The sequence below is a fragment of the Neoarius graeffei genome, chromosome 19 (genome assembly GCF_027579695.1).
Source record: "Neoarius graeffei isolate fNeoGra1 chromosome 19, fNeoGra1.pri, whole genome shotgun sequence".
NCBI classification, from domain to species: Eukaryota; Metazoa; Chordata; class Actinopteri; order Siluriformes; family Ariidae; genus Neoarius; species Neoarius graeffei.
Genome location: NC_083587.1, coordinates 53,035,030 through 53,058,608, shown reverse-complemented (window position 1 = coordinate 53,058,608; position 23,579 = coordinate 53,035,030). Strand labels below are relative to the sequence as shown.

At 39.9% G+C, this 23,579-nt stretch overlaps 2 protein-coding genes across 6 annotated transcripts in view; one reads left to right on the top strand and one right to left on the bottom strand.

Moving 5' to 3' along the window:
* The window catches only part of ncam3 (neural cell adhesion molecule 3), a 28,126-nt gene extending 15,879 nt beyond the window's left edge, over nt 1-12,247 (top strand). The window contains exons 11-17 of the mRNA XM_060900281.1: nt 469-588; nt 1,165-1,167; nt 2,198-2,325; nt 6,026-6,188; nt 8,081-8,276; nt 9,204-9,323; nt 11,458-12,247. Of these exons, the coding sequence (XP_060756264.1) occupies nt 469-588; nt 1,165-1,167; nt 2,198-2,325; nt 6,026-6,188; nt 8,081-8,276; nt 9,204-9,323; nt 11,458-11,503 (776 nt within the window). The 3' untranslated portion in view covers nt 11,504-12,247. The remainder of the gene's footprint in view (nt 1-468; nt 589-1,164; nt 1,168-2,197; nt 2,326-6,025; nt 6,189-8,080; nt 8,277-9,203; nt 9,324-11,457) is intronic.
* A 10,434-nt stretch (nt 12,248-22,681) lies between these two features.
* LOC132867395 (IgGFc-binding protein-like) overlaps nt 22,682-23,579 on the bottom strand; it is a 69,656-nt gene continuing 68,758 nt past the window's right edge. For 4 of the 5 annotated variants that reach the window (XM_060900276.1, XM_060900274.1, XM_060900277.1 and 1 more), the window contains 2 exons: nt 22,987-23,545; nt 22,682-22,876 (listed from right to left, as the gene is read on the bottom strand). In XM_060900276.1, the coding sequence (XP_060756259.1) occupies nt 22,872-22,876; nt 22,987-23,545 (564 nt within the window). In that variant the 3' untranslated portion in view covers nt 22,682-22,871. The remainder of the gene's footprint in view (nt 22,877-22,986; nt 23,546-23,579) is intronic. The other variant, XM_060900278.1, reaches the window with a different exon arrangement.

The window sequence follows — 23,579 nt, the reverse complement described above, 5'->3', positions numbered from 1 at the left end:
TCAAAGAGGAGAAGCCAGACAAATTATTGTGAGATTAAACTGGAACAGGCAGCAGTGTTACAGTATGGATGAAAGCAGTTATCGACAGAGCAAATGATGGGTTTCAGCCAAACTGATCGGTGGCGGACGATCAAAATTACTGTACAACAGCACGGATCAACTAGTTCCTTTTAATGGATTACTGCGGTAGCAACCTTGTGACCACTAGCACTGATCATTATTTATATGGAGCAACAAAAACAAGTTTACACATGAAAAAAATACAAAAGTTATATAAAAGACAAGATTTCAAACATATAGTATATTGCCAACATAATGGTGCATGAATATTCCATCACATTAATAGGTTTTGGTTTAATTTTACAATTTGGCATTTTATTTATTTATTTTTAATTTCATGCTCCAAAAATTAATTGTGCATCTGAAATCTGAAAGTCACTTTCTGATTATTTTTTTTCAAATCCCTAGGTCCGCTGGAGGTCAAATCTCTGGCTCCATACACTGAATATGCTGTCCGCTTTGCTGCTAAAAACAAGCATTTTCTCGGAGCCTTTTCTACTGAAAAGAAGATTCGTACACTGGCCAAACGTGAGTACCAACAACACTCCTTAAAGCCTCTCTTCTCATTCTGCTAACACTTGACCTTTGCAGAAAATGGATTCCTAGTACACTCTTAGAATAAAGGTTCTATCTATAATTAAGCGTTCTTATCTTCATAAAAGGGTTCAAGTTCAGAAAACAGAAAGACTCTACTGTACGGTTAAACATAGAACATTCAAGATTCCTCCTAGATGGACACCTGAGGTGTTGTAGATGAAACTGAGTGTAGTAATATGAAGCCATTCATTTTCTTTTAAATCCATAAGTAACTTAATTTCTCTAACTTATCAATCCTGTGAAACAATTTCCATTTCATTTTGCCAAATGTTTCCTTTCCTTTGATGTTCATTCATTTGCTTTTGAATTTTAAATGTAAAAGTCATGTCATGGTTGATATTAATTTCATGAACACATTTCTCATCGTTCATTCTTTTGTTCCTTCCTCTAACCAATTCCTGACCTGACTCCTATTTGACATCACACTCCATCTGATTATCTTTCACCCTGCCATTGTGACCTGCATCTGATGATGTCATGACCATTGCTGTATTGATGTTATTATAGAGGGTGAGTCAGTAGAAAAATAAAATAGACCTATGAGGCACTAGACTTTATTTATTTTTTTATTTATTTATTTAACTACATTATTCCATGAAATCGAGTCGTACATGAGCTGACAGCTGACGAGGCACGTAGTGCCGAGTTGGCTATAAGCCATGTATGATGAGATTAAGTGGAGTAATTGTTTTACCTGTATTATATCCACATTCACTGGATTTTGAGAAACAGAACATTTTTATTTTTGCTTTTTTGCCAATTTGATGAATAAAAACTTTATACAAACAAATTGACTTGAGTGTTGTTGTTGGGGTTTTATTGGTAGAAAGTGCTGTCTTGCTAGCGTGCCGAGGTATAAAATAGCTTTAGACATTTATTTAATTCTTCCTTCGATATTTCAGTTCTGTAATTTTCAAACTTCTTTGAGCTTTTGAACCAGTCTAAAAAAATTCAACAAATTTTAATGCTTCAAGATGAAGAATCGAAACAAACCAGTGAAATGACAGTCGCAATTTGTGAAAAATGCTATCATAATAATTCTTGAAAAATAAAAAAGATACGATCAAATACTTTCCATATTTTGTTGCTTTATTTTGCATTTTGGGGTTTTTGTTTTTGAGTAGAGTCCTCGGTTGGTTCAGCAAAATGCGCCGCCATTTTGTTCATGGTATACAGGTATGAGCTGATAGCCTTGTAGTAGAGTAGCCAATCAGAGTGTGCAATTGCTCATAACCAGTGAATGTGGATATATATATATATATATATATATATATAGTCACACACATGTATGTATAAATGTAATGTATTTTTTATTTTTATGTATGCATTTTCACAAATTGAATAGACAAAAGTGGAATTATACATAACAATGCTGTAGTTTTTTTGTCTGTAATGTTCAGCAAAACTTTAGTTAAAAAGCTAATTTTATTTAAAAAGTTATGTAAATGACGTTAGTATTTGTCATGAATGACAAATATCCAAGTGTTTTTATCCAAGAATTCAGATTCCTTTAACTTTCTATTTCTGTTTCTCTGTTTAGGGGAGCCAGACATGCCTGAAGTGTCTGTAGACAATGGCAAGATCGACAAAAACTCCTATTCAATTCCAGTCAAGCAGATCACTGATGTCGGCTCTCCCATTCAATATTATGTCATACGCTACCGAATGGTTAGTATGAAATAAGTGGCGCAGACCTTTAATCAGTGGTTTAGAGGTTTATTTAGGACTTTTGTCAAGGTTTTTAAATATGACCTAAAACATCATCAGATTTTCACACAAGTCCTAAAACCCAGTTAAAGAAATGAGACAAAAATATTATACTTGGTCATTTATTTATTGAGGAAAATGATCCAATATTACATATCTGTGAGTGGCAAAAGTATGTGAAACCTTTGCTTTCAGTATCTGGTGTGACCCCCTTGTGCAGCAATAACTGCAACTAAACGTTTCTGGTAACTGTTGATCAGTCCTGCACACCGGCTTGGAGGAATTTTAGCCCATTCCTCCATACAGAACAGCTTCAACTCTGGGATGTTGGTGGGTTTCCTCACATGAACTGCTCGCTTCAGGTTCTTCCACAACATTTCGATTGGATTAAGGTCGACTTTGACTTGGCCATTCCAAAACATTAACTTTATTCTTCTTTAACCATTCTTTGGTAGAACGACTTGTGTGCTTAAGGTCATTGTCTTGCTGCATGATCCACCTTCTCTTGAAATTCAGTTCAAGTACAGATGTCCTGACATTTTCCTTTAGAATTCGCTGGTATAATTCAGAATTAATTGTTCCATCAATGATAGCAAGCCATCTTGGCCCAGATGCAGCAAAACAGGCCCAAACCATGATACTACCACCACCATGTTTCACAGATGGATAAGGTTCTTATGCTGGAATGCAGTGTTTTCCTTTCTGCAAACATATCTCTTCTCATTTAAACCAAAAAGTTCTATTTTGGTCTCATCCATCCACAAAACATTTTTCCAATAGCCTTCTGGCTTGTCCACATGATCTTTAGCAAACTGCAGACGAGCAGCAATGTTCTTTTTGGAGAGCAGTGGCCTTCTCTTTACAACCCTGCCATGCACACCATTGTTGTTCAGTGTTCTCCTGATGGTGGACTCATGAACCTTAACATTAGCCAATGTGAGAGAGGCCTTCAGTTGCTTAGAAGTTACCCTGGGGTCCTTTGTGACCTTGCCGACTATTACACGCCTTGCTCTTGGAGTGATCTTTGTTGGTCGACCACTCCTGGGGAGGGTAACAATGGTCTTGAATTTCCTCCATTTGTATACAATCTGTCTGACTGTGGATTGGTGGAGTCCAAACTCTTTAGAGATGGTTTTGTAACCTTTTCCAGCCTGATGAGCATCAACAGCGCTTTTTCTGAGGTCCTCAGAAATCTCCTTTGTTCGTGCCATGATACACTTCCACAAACATGTGTTGTGAAGATCAGACTTTGATAGATCCCTGTTCTTTAAATAAAACAGGGTGCCCACTCACACCTGATTGTCATCCCACTGATTGAAAACACCTGACTCTAATTTCACCTTCAAACTAACTGCTAATCCAAGAGGTTCACATACTTTTGCCACTCACAGATATGTAATATTGGATCATTTTCCTCAATAAATAAATGACCAAGTATAATATTTTTGTCTCATTTGTTTAACTGGGTTCTCTTTATCTACTTTTAGGACTTGTGTGAAAATCTGATGTTGTTTTAGGTCATATTTATGCAGAAATATAGAAAATTCTAAAGGGTTCACAAACTTTCAATATATATATATATATATATATATATATATATATATATATATATATATATATATATAGAGAGAGAGAGAGAGAGAGAGAGAGAGAGAGAGAGAGTGGTATGGTGGTGTAGTGGTTAGCGCTGTCGCCTCACAGCAAGAAGGTCCGGGTTCGAGCCCCATGGCCGGTGAGGGCCTTTCTGTGCGGAGTTTGCATGTTCTCCCCGTGTCCGCGTGGGTTTCCTCCGGGTGCTCCGGTTTCCCCCACAGTCCAAAGACATGCAGGTTAGGTTAACTGGTGACTCTAAATTGACCGTAGGTGTGAATGTGAGTGTGAATGGTTGTCTGTGTCTATGTGTCAGTCCTGTGATGACCTGACGACTTGTCCAGGGTGTACCCCGCCTTTCGCCCGTAGTCAGCTGGGATAGGCTCCAGCTTGCCTGCGACCCTGTAGAACAGGATAAAGCGGCTAGAGATAATGAGATGAGATATATACTGCCCAACCAAAAAAAGTTGCTATTTGGATTTAAATAAGCAAATCCTTAAGAGCCTTTGATCAGATAATTATTGCACTGATACATGTTTCAGCTAGCCACATTTCTTTTAACCCTAAGTGATACAGTGAGTAACTTCCCATTTCTTTATAAACCATGTCGGAAGATGTGTCCCGTGGTCATGGAAAAGGTGTTACTGTGTTTCAAAAGTATTAAAATATTGACCTGTAACAAGCAAAGAAAACAACTAAAGAGATTCCTGCAATTACTAGAATTGGGTTAAGAACTGTCCAACACATTATTAACCCCTTCAATGCCTTTGAACGAGTCACGTACGTCATGAAATCTTTTACCACTGTGCCTTATGATGTACGCTACTTGTCATAAACACCTCTTTTTACAGTGTGTACCTTACATGGCACATTACTTTTACTTCACAGTGGCACATATGAATTACAGTCAGTGCCCAAAACATTCTTCCGTCATAAGACACAGTGGTAAAAGATTTTGTGACGTACATGACTCGTCCAAGGGCATTGAAGGGGTTAAAACCTGGGAGGATAGTGGTGAACTGTCAACTTCACATAAGAAATGTGGTTGGAAAAAAATCTTGACTGACCATGATCAGAGATCACTTAAACGCTTGGTGAAGTTGAATCATAAAATAAATTGACCGTAGAACTCATGGCTATGTTTAATAGTGAATGTAAGAGCATTTCCACACTCACAATATGACGAGAACTCAGAGAATTGGGTTTAAAGACCTGTGTGTCCATAAGAAAATCACATGTTAGTGAGCTGTGGGTGGTAGAAATGGGCAACTGGACTTGCTTGAAGATTCTTGAATTCTTGAATCTGATTCAAGAATCTCCAAGCAAGTCCAGTTGCCCATTTCTACCACCCACAGTTTACTATGACCTGGATGATTGAGAATCTTCACAGACACATGTTAGTGAGGATGATCGGAAGAAAAGGCTTCAATTTGCTCGGGAGCCTAAAGATTGGACTCTGGAGCAATGAGAAAAGGTTATGTGGTCTAGTGAATCCAGATTGACCCTATTCCTGAGTGGTGGGTGTGTCAGGGTAAGAAGGGAAGCACATGAAGCGATGCATCCATCATGCATAGTGGCCACTGTACCAGCCTCTGGAGGCAGGGTTATGATCTGGGGTTGATTCAGTTGGTCAGAGAGTGGTTCATCTCTCGTCATCAAGAGAAGATCTCAGTGAAATTAATGCAACTCTGGATGGAAATAAATGTTGTGGCATTGCATAAGGTTGTTGAAACAATGTTACAGCCAGTGCTATAATCAAAGCTAAAGGCAGTCCGACGAAATATTAGAATAAGCAACTTTTTTCTTTTGGCTGGGCAGTGTATATATACATACTGTTCATGTTGTTTCAAAGATTTTCCACAACATTAAATGTAACTAGAGTCTGTTAAAGGTATTAAAAGTGTTAAAGGGAATAAAACACTTTCTGTTGGTATAGGGATATATTCAACTTTGGGCCGTATCACGCCACCACATCATTGATTCTTTTCCTATAAGAGCAGTCCATGTCAAGGTTTATTCCTTACTTAGACTACATGTAATGTAAGTGAACGTCTATATCTTATTTCAACAGAACAAGGAGGGTGAGCCCTGGAGAGAAAAGAAAACAGACACAAACTCCAGTATCATTCACCTCCAGAATCTTGAGTATGACTCCAACTATGAGGCCGAAATCATTGCTGTTAACGTTAATGGCTTTTCCGAACCAGCTAAATTATATTTCTCTATCCCACAAGGTAAGGTTCATCACAGCACAGTCCTAAACCTCTCTTCACTGATAAGCTGTTGAATCTTACCCTGTTTTCACACCTGTAGCATTGTTATTTCTTGTTCGGATTATAAACTATATTACATATTATAGATAATATATAAAAATATTTTATTTAGGCGGCACGGTGGTGTAGTGGTTAGCGCTGTCGCCTCACAGCAAGAAGGTCCGGGTTCGAGCCCCGTGGCCGGCAAGGGCCTTTCTGTGTGGAGTTTGCATGTTCTCCCCGTGTCCACGTGGGTTTCCTCCGGGTGCTCCGGTTTCCCCCACAGTCCAAAGACATGCAGGTTAGGTTAACTGGTGACTCTAAATTGACCGTAGGTGTGAATGTGAGTGTGAATGGTTGTCTGTGTCTATGTGTCAGCCCTATGATGACCTGGCGACTTGTCCAGGGTGTACCCCGCCTTTCGCCTGTAGTCAGCTGGGATAGGCTCCAGCTTGCCTGCGACCCTGTAGAACAGGATAAAGCAGCTAGAGATAATGAGATGAGATGAGATACTGGCCTTGGCTTATCCACAGGAACTAAACTAAAAACAAAACATTGTTGTGTTCATTTATGCTCATCCAAAAAAAATATCAAAAAGAAAAACATGAAAAATGACAGTCAACCATGTCATTTACATTTGGCCTATAACCTTATCCACAGGAATTTGGATAAAACATCATTAAACATTACTGTCAACTTTTGCAGAGCAGTCTAAACTCCTGTACGAGTGATGGTGTTTAATGGTGTGGAACAATTTAGTCAGCTCAGCAGCAGTGGTTTTGTCATCGATTGGGGTTGGTAGAGCTGGGGCAAAAAATGATGCTAAAGATGACTGTCCAGCACTGCTGGCATTCTCTCTGTGGCGGTCTGTGTCCATGTGTCTGTCTATCGCACCTTTACCTCTGCTCCCCACATCAATGTCAATGCGACAGAGCTTGCAGAAGGCGAAGTGTTCTCCTTTTTGGCTCTTGCCGACAAAACGATGCTCTAAGCACCAAGCATTTTTAAAGGATGTCTTTCGTTTCGGCATGAGTATTGTTCAACAGCATGCGTGCCAACATTCATAGGTTTTTCCATACAAACATTCGCACTGCGCGCGCAGCTCGGAGGAGCAAAAATCAATCAATCGCATGAGCGCAGCTTTTGAGTGACAGCAGCTTCCAGACAATCAGAGGCTGCAGAGGCTCCATCAGCTGCGTGCGCAGCGCGAATGTTTGTATACGAGAAATCCCTGTAGGCTATCTTTGCTGCTATGTCATCGCAGAATAGCAAGTGTAAATAATGGGCGGGGATTTGTGACGACTGATGCAACGGTGGCGGCTGAGGGTCCGAAATGAGGACAAAATGTAAAAAATGAGGACGCGTGACAGACGTCCGGACAGACGGCTCTAAACCCGGACTGTCCAGACGAAATCCGGACGAATGGTCACCCTACCAGTGAGTCCATACGGTTGTAGTGGATATTGAAGTCCGATACAGACAAACAACACGCAAAAATACACACAAAAAACATAAAAAAACGTGCACAGGTAGGGAGAGCTTGTAGCCGCAGCCGTTGTAGTAGAATTGTATATAGTAGGGTTTTCCAGAAGAAAAGGTAGAAGTAGAACCAGAAGTAGAAGTAGAAGGCGGAAATATGGCGTTTGACCGACAAAATGGCGTCTGTCACAATCTGGATCGGCTGTGACGTCACATGCAAGATCTCTATAAACTTGATTATGATTTTGACTTCAACGACTTCTGCTGGAAAATGTCATTTCTTTTGTCATGTGACTGTTGGTGTGAACACAAAGTTCTGCTCTTTGAATACTTTGCTTTTTTTCCGATGATGACTATTTACTCATTCTCCCGTGTTTTTCCTAACTTGCTTGCAGCTCAGTTCAGCCTGGGTAAAGGTGGTGTCGTGGCCATAGTGCTGGTCGTCTTCCTGGTGCTGTTGGTGGGGGTTGATGCTTTGTGTTGCTATACAAATCACTGTGGCATGCTCAACTTCTTGGCCCGAAAACTGTTTGGTTCCAACGTGCCTGAATCTAAAAGTTTGGAGGAGGGTGTGTTTAACAACACTGCTGTGTAAGTGACCTTTTTCTTTCATTCTCTTTGAATTCTGGAAGGATAGCCTGCAATATATGTCAGCATACTCATATGGATTTGGGATCTCATTTATCAACCTGGACACAAATTCATTTCTTCGAAAATTATTCATAGAAACAAATTTTACTAAAGAAATGTGCTATTCAGGAAAACCTCGACTGATCAACTTCGAATCATATAATTAGTCTTGAGTTACTTTATTCTGTTTTATATCCAAATTATTTTGTCATGTTCAATGACAGATTTTTTATTTATACACACAAACAAATGTAATGGAAATGATCAAACTCTGTCGTTTCATATTATTGACTTAATTAATAGGAATGCAATCCAAAACAAAGCCATAAATTAAGCCAAATAAGACTTGATATTTAATAAGGGCCAAAGTAATGGAGGAAGAGTTGGCAGGTGTCTATGGCAGGCAAACCACTGCAATGGGTCAACTGCATTACTGGAAGATTTAGGAGGAGCCCTTTTACTGTTTAGCTGTCATTTTGTCGTTTTCAGCCCTGTGAGCTCTTTGCCTTTTATTTGAGTTCTGTGGGCGTTACTAAATATAAATGTGCCTTGAACATGCTTGGTAATTTATGGTCGATTGGTCTTTAAAACATATGCACAAGAATACAAAGAAAACCAACATCGCTGAAAATCCAGCTGGAACATTTAGTTCGGTTTGGCTTACGAAAACATTTGCACACAACTTTATTAAAAGATTGATAAATGAGTCCCAGTGTGTTACAATATCGATTAATTTGTCATGACATGCAGTTTGGATAAAGCAGCATGCAACTGTCTAATGTTATTCACATTCCATCAATGTTCACAAGTTCATCATGAGTGATTGTTGTGAATGGTCCTACCGTGACTAAGTTCTTCGGTTGTGTCTGTTTTTGTTCTTTTATTCAGAACCATGAATGGGCTTGAGAAACCGAGGGGTAGCATTCCAAAACTACAGTCACAAAACAAGACAGAAAATGGAATGCAGTCCGACATCACTTGTGACAAAGCGCCTCTTACTAAATTTGCGTAGGTGACCATTTCAGATATACATATATGTATACACTGATATAATAGTCCACGAAAATGGCATACAGTTACTCAGCGTGTCAGGATTTTATATCTATATACCGATCAACCATAACATGATGACCACTGACAAGTGACGTGAATAAAATTTGATTGATTATCTCATTGCAATAGGACCTGTCAAGGGGTGGGATATATTAGAAGAAGAAGAAGAAGAAGAAGAAGAAGAAGAAGAAGAAGAAGAAGAAGAAGAGAAACCTTTATTTGTCACATGCACACTTCAAGCACAGTGAAATTCATCCTCTGCATTTAACCCATCTGAAGCAGTGAACACATGCGTGCACACACACACAGAGCAGTGGGCAGCCACACTACAGCGCCCGGGGAGCAGTCAGGGGTTAGGTACCTTGCTCAAGGGCACTTCAGCCCAAGGCCACCCCACATTAACCTAACTGCATGTCTTTGGACTGTGGGGGAAACCGGAGCACCCGGAGGAAACCCACGCACCCATATGGAAAAGAAATAGAAGAAACTTATAAAAAATATATAACTTTCCACCACCTTCAGTTTATGTTTCATGTATTGTGCATCATATAGGAATATGATTTACTCCTGAAAGTGGCCACTTTTGCATTACTGTCATATATTGTTCTGATAAATATGCAAATCACACAAGTTTCATTTTGTTCAAATTTACTAAGGATTTTATATCTGGTTTCACTGTTGTATGCTTTACATACAAGTTTCAGACAAAGGACATACAAATTTTATAAGATTTATCTACATCTTTTTCATATGGGCAGACACGGGGAGAACATGCAAACTCCACACAGAAAGGCCCCCGCCGGCCGCTGGATTCGAACCCAGAACAAGAGAACAGTCAGTTCTTGAAGTTGATGTGTTGGAAGCAGGAAAAATGGGCAAGCGTAAGGATCTGAGTGACTTTGACAAGGGCCAGATTGTGACGGCTAGATGACTGGGTCTGAGCATCTCCAAAATGGCACATCTTGTGGGGTGTTCCTGGTATGCAGTGGTTAGTACCTACCAAAAGTGGTCCAAGGAAGGAGAACCGGTGAACCAGCAACAGGGTCTTTGATCATGAAAAAGTTGATACTGGCTAAAACCGAAAGGTGTCAGCATTAACTTTTTCAGCAGTTTGTGCTACATGGGGGAAGCCATGGCCTAATGGTTAGAGAAACAGCTTTGGGATCAAAAGGTCATTGGTTTGAGTCCCTGGACCAGCAGGAACGACTGAAGTGCCCTTGAGCAAGGCACCTAACCACCAACGGCTCCCCAGGCTGCTCTGGGTATGTTGTACATCACTCTGGATAAGAGTGTCTACTAAATCCCTGTGCTGTGATGTCTTGTTGAAATATACCTGGAAAAGATGACACCTTGAAAGCAGCATATGTTGCTTCATGGGTCATAAGTGTCGAAGATGAGCCCATATGCTCCAATCCCACAAAAGAGCTACTGTAGCACAAACTGTTGCAAAAGTTAATGCTGGCTAAAACAGAAAGATGTCACCGGTTGTCCTTCCTTGGACCACTTTTGGTAGGCACTAACCACTGCATACCGGGAACACCCCACAAGATGTACCATTTTGGAGATGCTCAGACCCAGTCATCTGGACATAACAATTTGGCCCTTGTCAAAGTCGCTCAGATCCTTATGCTTGCCCATTTTTCCTGCTTCCAACACGTCAAGAACTGACTGTTCTCTTGCTGCCTAATATATCCCAGCCCTTGACAGGTGCCACTGTAATGAGATAATCAATATTATTCCCTTCACCAGTCAGTGGTCATCATGTTATGGTTGATCGGTGTAAGCTTACAGACTTTTGGCCAATCTCACTCACAGCATAGAAGATACTGACCTATTAGCTACTGAACCTACTCCTAATATTAGTGATGTTACAGGGATGGGGTAGGGATAGAGATGGCAGAAGGACATGTCCTTTTCTAAATTACATTAATGTACTGTATATTTATGGATATGTAATGTTTGTTATCCTTAACTATGTGGTCATGTAGATTTAGAATGAACTCTAATTGCCATAAATGTAAAATGGTAAAAATAAAATAGTGTATACGTGTTGGATTTCAGTGTGAATAAATGTGTTTACTCTCTTTAGGAAAGCACCAGCCGAGGCCGACCCAGTCAATGAAGCACGGTTGTAAAATGCTTTTGACACCAAACCAAAAAGAAAGAATGGCTTCAGGGATGCAGCTTTCTGGCTGACTGGCATTATAATGTAGCTTAAAAAAAAAAAAGAACAAAAAAAAAACATGACTGTATAAAAGTGCATCTTTTTTGTTGTGAATTTTATTGTGAAGTTAAACTAAATACTTCTATGCATTTAATAGTATGTGATTTATCGAGTATGAACTTTACAGGGTAAGAATTGAAAATGTAGATTTTAATAAATTTGATCATTTTGTAGATAAAAGAGAGCAGCTAACTGTGTCCAAGCATTAAAACAGATTTTCTGTGATAATCTGTATCAACAGGGTTACGCTTTCACATGCTGTAATGTCTAAAGCAATTGCTATGGGAGGATGTTATTTCACACAGACGAATGCATTATTATCATCACTAATTTATTTAATGTATTTTGATGACATTAATCGCAAGAGTTAATGTTTTATTATGGTTATGATAATCATTTCTTCTTTTCTGCATCAGTTACAGTATATTGCCTGTGTAGTGAAAAATCTACCAAAGGTTTAACTTACAGTACACATGTGTGTGTGTGTGTGTGTGTGTGTGTGTGTGTGTGTGTGTGTGTGTGTGTGTGCGCATATGCAAATTTGTATGATATAGGTGGTAGGCGGTGCTGTATATTATTGTAAATAATTTTTTTGTTCATTTTACAGACTGTAATATATGTTTTGAAAAAATTGCACTCTGTGTGGTTTATTTATTATACAATTTAAGTAGTCCATAAAGAAGTGTGTTATATACTACAAAATACTGATGGATAAGTGCAAGTTAAAAAATTCCAAGTGCATAAAAAATGTTACATACATTACGTTTATATCCCAGATGCACTCTTTATTTTAGTTTCTTGTCCACATTTGTTGCATATTTTCATTGACAATTAAACAAAAAGCTATAGATACAAAGAAAACAGAACTTTGTTTATATATATTTCACTTTTCATAGTTTTGCTAGCTTGCTAGTTAGCTAGCTAAAGAAGTCCTAATGCAGTTTCTGCGATTCCCAACAACAATGTACTGAGTCAGTAAGCACAGACAGGAGCCGGAAAACTGATTTCTGTTTCTGAAAGTATTAAAAATAGCCTGTCGTAATAATTAATACAGTTCTCATCTGTGTATCATATTCAGCTATATTACACAGACACGAGTGTTTCACTGGGAAATACACCACTCGTATTTTTCATACAGGCTACATCCGGGACATAGAGAACCAAAACCATGACATAAATCTCTATATGTCACTCATAAGTAAATTGATGAATTGTTTTGATAAACCTGCGATGACCTGGTGACTTGTCCAGGGTGTACCCCGCTTCTCGCCCATAGTCAGCTGGGATAGGCTCCAGCTTGCCTGCGACCCTGTAGAACAGGATAAGCGGCTACAGATAATGGATGGATGGATGTGTAGGTGCAATTGGTCTTAAGTGATTAACCTCATTAAATCAGTCTCATTGAATCATACCATTGAATCAGTCTCATTGAATCATACCATTGAATCATTCTCATTGAATCAATCTCATTGAATCATTCTCATTGAATCAGTCTCATTAATAATACCATTAATTTTGGTGTTTAATAATAAATTACCAAACAGCTAAATGTATTACTTACCCTATTACATAGACAGCCAATAGCACTTATGTACACTTCCGAGTTCTTTGAAATTGTGTGACTTCAAAAATATCAGTACAACAACAGACACAATTTAACAGAATAATTGAATTTATTATAACAATGATAAAAATGAGTAATAGCAGTTGAAATACATTCAAATGGTCGTCAATGATATCTGTGGGTGTGTGTGTGTATATGAGAGCGTGTGTGTGTGTGTGTGTGTGTGGCCTCGTGGCCTAAAACAAAGGACTAGCCTTGATTGCTAGCTAAGGCAAACGAATTCTACCTCGTGGTGTTAAGGAGAACAAAGGGGGGGGGGGAGGGTGACACCCGACCTTGTGGAGACAAAAGGATTAGCCCTGTTGCTAATGAGACAAAAGAATTAGCCGTGGTAGCTAACTCCACTAGCTTATAACACCACTAAATCCACTGAAATCTTGATGAGGTCAAAATATGTGTAATAATGAAATTAAAGTGTTAGAAAGGAATAGAGAAAGCATGCAACCTATCTATTAAAAACAACTGAGAGGACACATAGAACAATGATAGAACACAAAATCAGTGTGCACATTTAAACAGTTCCTGAGTTTAAATTCACACTACTTCATAAAGCTAATTCCTAAGACTAGTTTGCCCAAAATGCCAGTCTTACTTTCCAGTATCTTGCTCCTGTGCAAGATTATAGAGATGTTCCGAAACTTCTGGAGTTCACAGAAGCACGTGGGTCGATTCCGTGGAAGCACAGAGAATTCTTGGTCTGACGCTTTGTCGTTCGTGAAGAAAAGTCTCTGATCAAACAATATGCACAGCGATTTAGTCAGAAGGAATCCGGTCGCTTCTAACTTTTAATTAAACTGCTTTGGGCGGCAGTCATAACATTACTCATAATACAAATAAAAAAACCCGGTTATAACTCAAAATGAGTTAAACGGCGCGCTTAAATAGTATTTTTACTGTGGCCAGCGGAAAACATGAAAGCGCGCTAAATCTCTGTTACTTGCAAGAAAGACATCTTTATCTTGGATGTTCTGATCAGCAGAAGGTCTCTTTGTGCCTGAAGACACGATGGTCCAGACGAGAGAGTGCCTCTTTATGTCTGTAGACGAAGTTCACAGAGCCAAAAGAGACAGAATGGAAGTTGACTCAGTAACTTATGGCTTCAGGGAGGATGTGACGTAGGTAATCCCGCCCGGGCGTGACGTAGGTCAACGCGGAAGTTGGTTGATGGGATTTGTAGTTCTTAAAGGAACTGTACCTACAGATGGATGGATGTTTTGATAAATTTGGGTAGTTTTTGTTTGTGAATGTGTCTATATCATAAAAAGAAAATCACATGTTGGCTAGAAGATATGAAGTTTATCTTCTTGTGTTGAAAAACTTGCATTTTGCATATGAAATACATCACGGCTCTGAGTGACATATTTAAATAATATTGTCTGGTGTTGAGTGGGATATCAGATATATTCCATTCAGCTGGATATGGAACGAGTCGAAGACGAGTAGCTGAATGGAATATATCTGATATACCATGGAGAAAAGCCATTATTATTATTATTATTATACATACAGGGCGGCACGGTGGTGTAGTGGTTAGCGCTGTCGCCTCACAATAAGAAGGTCCGGGTTCGAGCCCCGTGGCTGGCGAGGGCCTTTCTGTGTGGAGTTTGCATGTTCTCCCCGTGTCCGCGTGGGTTTCCTCCGGGTGCTCCGGTTTCCCCCACAGTCCAAAGACATGCAGGTTAGGTTAACTGGTGACTCTAAATTGACCGTAAGTGTGAATGTGAGTGTGAATGGTTGTCTGTGTCTATGTGTCAGCCCTGTGATGACCTGGCGACTTGTCCAGGGTGTACCCTGCCTTTCGCCCGTAGTCAGCTGGGATAGGCTCCAGCTTGCCTGCGACCCTGTAGAAGGATAAAGCGGCTAGAGATAATGAGATGAGATTATACATACACATTCCTTTCGGGTGTTCCTTTCTCTTTCAAAATTCTCTCAAAATCTTCCATATTTAATGAAGCAAACCTGGCGGCCATATTTGTTTACAAATTGCCATAGTCGCTCGCTAGCATGGCAGTTTTACGTCTCCAACATGTGACGTCATGTTGTCATGACAACCATGCAATATCATAAACCATATTCAACGCTCATTCTCCATTGGATAGAGTGATGTAATACATGTAGGATAAGTGATATGCTAACAATATTGCATGCTATCAAACCAAAGGAATGAAACCCGCTAGAAAGGAATAGAATACATGTTTTTATTCCATCAAAAAAGTGTTCTGTGTATGGATAATAATTCCTGATATTTCACTCTGATGACGTCACTCCCAGTGTTTTCCTGCTGACTGGACGTGTGTTGTCAAAATGGCGAACTGGTTCAAAATTAAAATTCTTTTGATTAACTTGCGTTTTTTTTGTGGATGCGTTGATATCATATAAAGGACATTACACGGTGGCACGAAGGTATGAAGTTTATCTTCTCATGTTGAAAATATTTCACTCGGCTTTGCTCACTCATGATATATACATATAAACTTCATAGCTTCATGTCACTGTGTAATATCCTCTATATATGCTTTTTGGGGCTCACTTCCCCATTTGTTTTATTAAAGTATTCCACAAGATTCTGTTATTGTCTTGTCCCTGATTGGTTGCCTGTCACTGCGTAGTCAGATTTATTTTAATACTGATCTAGTATCCATCCTAGTAAATGACATACTAGCTCGAGAATGTTAATTTTTAGTGTTTATCCTCCACTCATACAAAACTACATGGTTTTTAATAAAAGAAAATCTCACACGCTGTAGCTTTAAGGGTTAAAACTGGTTTTGAAAATAGTTATTTGGAGGTTTTTTTCCACTTCATGCATATTTAAGCTTCATGCACACAGTGTTGTGTAACAAGCTCATAAAGGCGTGCCACGTTTACCTTGTAAACTCAATCGTGTTCCATTTTATCCTCTCCTGTTTCATAGCCAGTCTCAAAAATATCGAGAAGGTCCTAATCTGCAAACTCACTTCTTCTTTTTCTTCTTCTGCCTGATATATCTCCAGACTATCCATTCCTGCTTTTTTGGGCTCTGAATAACTTAACAGTTTTAATTCCATGACCAGCTTGGTAGTTGTAGTATATCTTCTTCTTTTGGCTGCTCACGATTAGGGGTCGCCACAGCAGATCTTTCATCTCTATTGCTCCCTGTCTTCTGCATCCTTCTCTACCACACCTGCCACTTTCATGTCCTCTCCCACCACATCCATGTACAGTGGTGCTTGAAAGTTTGTGAACCCTTTAGAATTTTCTATATTTCTGCATAAATATGACCTAAAATATCATCAGATTTTCACACAAGTCCTAAAAGTAGATAAAGAGAACCCAGTTAAACAAATGAGACAAAAATATTATACATGGTCATTTATTTATCCAGGAAAATGATCCAATATTACATACTTGTGAGTGGCAAAAGTATGTGAACCTTTGCTTTCAGTATCTGGTGTGACCCCCTTGTGCAGCAATAACTGCAACTAAAAGTTTCCGGTAACTGTTGATCAGTCCTGCACACCGGCTTGGAGGAATTTTAGCCCGTTCCTCCGTACAGAACAGCTTCAACTCTGGGATGTTGGTGGGTTTCCTCACATGAACTGCTCGCTTCAGGTCCTTCCACAACATTTCGATTGGATTAAGGTCAGGACTTTAACTTGGTCATTCCAAAACATTAACTTTATTCTTCTTTAACCATTCTTTGGTAGAAGGACTTGTGTGCTTAGGGTCGTTGTCTTGCAGCATGACCCACCTTCTCTTGAAATTCAGTTCATGGACAGATATCCTGACATTTTCCTTTAGAATTTGCTGGTAAAATTCAGAATTCATTGTTCCATCAATGATGGCAAACCGTCCTGGCCCAGATGCAGCAAAACAGGCCCAAACCATGATACTACCACCACCATGTTTCACAGATGAGATAAGGTTCTTATGCTGGAATGCAGTGTTTTCCTTTCTCCAAACATAGCGCTTCTCATTTAAACCAAAAAGTTCTATTTTGGTCTCATCCGTCCACAAAACATTTTTCCAATAGTCTTTCTGGCTTGTCGTGATCTTTAGCAAACTGCAGACGAGCAGCAATGTTCTTTTTGGAGAGCAGTGGCTTTCTCCTTGCAACCCTGCCATGCACACCATTGTTGTTCAGTGTTCTCCTGATGGTGGACTCATGAACATTAACATTAGCCAATGTGAGAGAGGTCTTCAATTACTTAGCCCATGTTTACATTAGACCATATCAGCGGATCATCAGATTAACGTTTTTAAAACGATTAGTGTGCACACTGCAACACCAATACACGATTTGCGTGCACACAGCAATACCAATACACGGATACGCTCGGCTCCGCAGGCATCCTGCGCTCCAAATCACTCCGCCCTGAACAGCGAGTGCCCTCTGGAGGGTGCGCACTCCGGCCCTGTGCAGCTCACAGAGCACGCGAGTGAAGTGAACAAGCTGTGATTCGGGACTGAGCTGCTGTGTGTGTGATCCCAGCGCATATCACTTACCACTTGCAAGTGGAAGGATGGCAAGCCTAAAGACAATCATAACTACACAATGGGCAGTATTTGCATCAGTATTTGCAGTATTTTCATACTTTTATACTCTTTAATGAAAGGTGATACAAGGCGGAAGTCCGCGCCGTTTTTCAGCAGTCGCATCACATGACCAACGCCAGCGAATCAGGAAGGTGGATGTCACAGTGACGTTGTCCAATGAGATGCCAGCTAGAGCTCAGCACAGCGTATCCGCGTATTCTGAATGTTTACACAGCACCGGAGCTGACACGATCTGGATTGAATACGTGGATGCTGGTGGATTCCCGTTTCCCGGCGTTTCCAGGCGGTTTAATGTAAACGGACAGTGCATCCGCGAAGAAAACGAGACAGATATGGTCTAATGTAAACGTAGCCTTAGAAGTTACCCTGGGGTCCTTTGTGACCTTGCTGACTATTACACGCCTTGCTCTTGGAGTGATCTTTGTTGGTCGACCACTCCTGGGGAGGGTAACAATGGTCTTGAATTTCCTCCATTTGTACACAATCTGTCTGACTGTGGATTGGTGGAGTCCAAACTCTTTAGAGATGGTTTTGTAACCTTATCCAGCCTGATGAGCATCAACAATGCTTTTTCTGAGGTCCTCAGAAATCTCCTTTGTTCGTGCCATGATACACTTCCACAAACATGTGTTGTGAAGATCAGACTTTGATAGACCCCTGTTCTTTAAATAAAACAGGGCGCCCACTCACACCTGATTGTCATCCCATTGATTGAAAACACCTGACTCTAATTTCACCTTCAAATTAACTGCTAATCCTAGGGGTTCACATACTTTTGCCACTCACAGATATGTAATGTTGGATCATTTTCCTCAATAAATAAATGACCAAGTATAATATTTTTGTCTCATTTGTTTAACTGGGTTCTCTTTATCTACTTTTAGGACTTGTGTGAAAATCTGATGACGTTTTTGGTCATATTTATGCAGAAATATAGAAAATTCTAAAGGGTTCACAAACTTTCAAGCACCACTGTATCTCCTCTTTGGCCTACCTCGTTTTTGTGTGCCTGGCAGCTCCATCCTCAGCATTCTCCTTCCAACATGCTCTGCATCTCTTCTCAGGATGTGCCCATACCATCTCAGTCTCATCTCTCTTAGCTTAGTAGTTGTAGTATATGTGCTGCTGAAATTAAATTATTTTTAATAAACATGATTATTTAGAGGTGCGCTTTCCATTCACTCCAGGCTGTGACATCTGAAATGATATCTTTAACAGTTATTCCATGAAATCGAGTCGTACATGAGCTGATAGCGTAGCACCAAGTCGGCTATAAGCCATGTATGATGAGATTGAGTGGAATAACTGTTTTATTCTATCTGCAGTCACTGGATTTTGAGAAACAGAGCATTTTTATTTTTTTGCAAATTCAATAAATAAAATCTTTATACAAAACGTCTGACAAAATCATTTCCGCTTACAATGTAAAGAAACCAGCGAAATGACAGGAACAATTTGTGGAAAATGCGATAATAATAATTATTGAAAAATAAAAAAAATATGTTCTTGCCATCAAATACTTTTATTCCATATTTTGTTGCGGATTTTTTTAATTTTTTTATTTTTTGGGGGTTTGTTTTTGAGTAGAGTTTTTATTTCATCCTCGGTTGGTTCAGCAACACACTCTGGCACTTTGTTTTTCTCTACTCATGGTATATGAGCTGATAGCCTAATAGTAGGGTAGCCAATCAGAGCGTGCGATTGCTCACATCCAGTGAATGTCGATAGAATAATGTTAATTATACTATGTATAGTTGTAGCTATTCACAGTAGTCAGTGTCATGGAAACAGATAGATAAAATTAAGCCTCGCCTCGTGATCGGATAGGGAATGGGGATGTTAGATTGGACCTAAGCCTCAAAACACCTTTCTTGAATATATTCATCATTTGCTACAGACAATCAAATGAATTAAAACTACAACTAAATTACAACTTATGGTGAATTACAACATTCAACATTCATAAATGAAAAAGACATACCATATGCTTTAGCTAGCAATTTCATTTTTCAGGAATTCTCCAGTGTAATTTGAGTTCCTTTGCAGGGAAATGCACTATGATGGTACTTACATACTTACTAGTTCAAACAGTGTCACTGGAGGTTTGTCAAAGATGGAAAGATGTTGTGTAATTCAAGGGGAAAAAACTATCTATGGTTTCAATTTGAAAATTTCAGGGTTGTGGTATAGTTGCAGGAGTTTAACTGATGTTTTTGTCTTCATCAGGGACAAAGTGGATCTGGGACACTGGGTGTAACACAGGAATACAGCTTGGATGGTACTCCTGTCCATCACAGGCCACCATCTGCTTTGTCCCATAGCTGGTCAGGTGATGACATTTTAACAGTCCATCATTGGTGCATTTAGGGCATTTTAAACTTGGCACAGCCCATCCCTCTCCAAACTTGATCAATGGACAATTAAGAGTAGCCAGTTAGCCTATCTGCATGTCTTTGGACTGTGGGGGAAACCCACGCACACATGGGGAGAGCATGCAAACTCCACACAGAAAGGCCCCCTGGTGGCCACTGGGTTTGAAACCAGAACCATCTTGCTGTGAGGTGACAGTGCTAACCACTACACCACCGTGCCACCCTACAGCCCCCCATGCACACACACAATCACAGACTCATTCACTCCGAGGGACAATTACAGTGGTGCTTGAAAGTTTGTGAACCCTTCAGAATTTTCTATATTTCTGCATAAATATGACCTAAAACATCATCAGATTTTCACACAAGTCCTAAAAGTAGATAAAGAGAACCCAGTTAAACAAATGAGACAAAAATATGATACTTGGTCATTTATTTATTGAAGAAAATGATCCAATATTACATATCTGTGAGTGGCAAAAGTATGTGAACCTTTGCTTTCAGTACCTGGTGTGACCCCCTTGTGCAGCAATAACTGCAACTAAACGTTTCCAGTAACTGTTGATCAGTCCTGCACACCGGCTTGGAGGAATTTTAGCCCGTTCCTCCGTACAGAACAGCTTCAACTCTGGGATGTTGGTGGGTTTCCTCACATGAACTGCTCGCTTCAGGTCCTTCCACAACATTTCGATTGGATTAAGGTCAGGACGTTGACTTGGCCATTCCAAAACATTAACTTTATTCTTCTTTAACCATTCTTTGGTAGAACAACTTGTGTGCTTAGGGTCGTTGTCTTGCTGCATGACCCACCTTCTCTTGAGATTCAGTTCATGGACAGATGTCCTGACATTTTCCTTTAAAATTCATTGGTATAATTCAGAATTCATTGTTCCATCAATGATAGCAAGCCATCCTGACCCAGATGCAGCAAAACAGGCCCAAACCATGATACTACCACCACCATGTTTCACAGATGGGATAAGGTTCTTATGCTGGAATGCAGTGTTTTCCTTTCTCCAAACATGACACTTCTCATTTAAACCAAAAAGTTCTATTTTGGTCTCATCCGTCCACAAAACATTTTTCCAGTGGCCTTCTGGCTTGTCCATGTGGTCTTGAGCAAACTGCAGACGAGCAGCAATGTTCTTTTTGGAGTGCAGTGGCTTTCTCCTTGCAACCCTGCCATGCACACCATTGTTGTGCAGTGTTCTCCTGATGGTGGACTCATGAACATTAACATTAGCCAATGTGAGAGAGGCCTTTGGTTGCTTAGAAGTTACCCTAGGGTCCTTTGTGACCTCGCCGACTATTACATGCCTTGCTCTTGGAGTGATCTTTGTTGGTCGACCACTCCTGGGGAGGGTAACAATGGTCTTGAATTTCCTCCATTTGTACACAATCTGTCTGACTGTGGATTGGTGGAGTCCAAACTCTTTAGAGATGGTTTTGTAACCTTTTCCAGCCTGATGAGCATCAACAATGCTTTCTCTAAGGTCCTCAGAAATCTCCTTTGTTCATGCCATGATACACTTCCACAAACATGTGTTGTGAAGAGCAGACTTTGATAGATCCCTGTTCTTTAAATAAAACAGGGTGCCCACTCACACCTGATTGTCATCTCATTGATTGAAAACACCTGACTCTAATTTCACCTTCAAATTAACTGCTAATCCTACAGTTTCACATACTTTTGCCACTCACAGATATGTAATATTGGATCATTTTCCTCAATAAATAAATGACCAAGTATAATATTTTTGTCTCATTTGTTTAAATGGGTTCTCTTTATCTACTTTTAGGACTTGTGTGAAAATCTGATGATGTTATAGGTCATATTTATGCAGAAATATAGAAAATTCTAAAGGGTTCACAAACTTTCAAGCACCACTGTAGCTGATCCATCTGCCAGTGTGTTATTTGACGGAAACTGGAAAACCCGAAGGAATGTGGACACGTGTAACTTAAAACAGACAGTAATCTGAGTAGAGGATCAAACCCTGGAGCTTTTTGGCTGCAACACCACATGATTCACAGATATTTAAGATATTAAGGAATTTTCTTTGAGGGTGGCACAGTGGTGTAGTAGTTAGCACTGTCGCCTCACAGCAAGAACGTTCTGGGATGAGCCCAGTGGCTGATGGGGGCCTTTCTGTGTGGAGTTTGCATGTTCTCTCCGTGCCTGTGTGGGTTTCCTCTGGGTGCTCTGGTTTCCCCCACAGTCCAAAGACATATAGGTGGCTCTAAATTGATTGTAGGTGTGAATGTGAGTGTGAATGGTTGTTTGTCTCTGTGTCAGCCCTGTGAGGACCTGGCGACTTGTCCAGGGTGTACCCCGCTTCTCGCCCATAGTCAGCTGGGATAGGCTCCAGCTTGCCCGTGACCCTGCACAGGATAAGCAGTTACGGATGATGGATGGATTTTTATTTTTATTTTAATTCATTGTTAGATTTTGCGAATGATATGCACAGTAACACACACCATTGGATTGTTATACAGTAATATTTATTTATTGAAATCTTGCAAGCATTCAATATCAAGAAAAAAATTAATTGATTGATTGATCACATTAGCTAAAACAATTATCCAGACGTTTCTCCGCATGCCATTGATTACTTTTTTTTAAATCACAGGTGAAGATCATAAGTCCCCAATTTCCTCCTCTTGATTATTTGCCCAGCTCTGCACATCAGGAATATTCATGAGCAACACACCACTTATCACACAGGAACACTCCAGTGACTGTCTGATTAAACTGTTCAGATTAGACATCAAATAAGTTCAGATACACGTTGAATTCTTTGCCAAGTGCATTTGTATGAATGATAAATACATGTTTAATAGAATGCACCAGTAATTACTTACTGCAGTTAGTAATCTTCCTCCACTGCGGTGACACAGTCGTTTTTGCCCACCTGCAAATGTTTGCATAAGAGGTCATGGCTTTACAGTAGTCATCATGCTTTCCGTGAGTGAGACATGTATAAAAGAGACACCTGTATTTTAACTGGCCTGTTTTAACTGTATTGTTACAGCTAGCAAAAGGCCCAGTTTTGTCTTCTAGCAAGCCACAGAACTTTGGGCCACTATACTGGCGTTTGTCCTCTTCAGAGCATGAGGGGAAGTGCCAGCAATTTGGGTCGTTGTTGGGAATGCTCCATGACTGCCCCCATTCTGTGTTATTTGTGGCAACAATGCCTTTCGGTGTGACAAAGTCATCATCGCGGTTATCATTGTAGGTTCCACACATGCCCACTAGGTTTTTATAGTAGCTACTGGATACGGTCACCTTGAAGAACGCACCCCAGTCAAAAGTGACCTCCAAACCAAAGTCTGTCTCCAGGATTCCCCGTATTCCTGACTGAGTTATCCTGATACGATCAGAGTCCAGACTCACAGGCAACATGGATTCTTTACCATCAATCTTGGCAGCACAAAGGAGGGAATTTCATTATTAT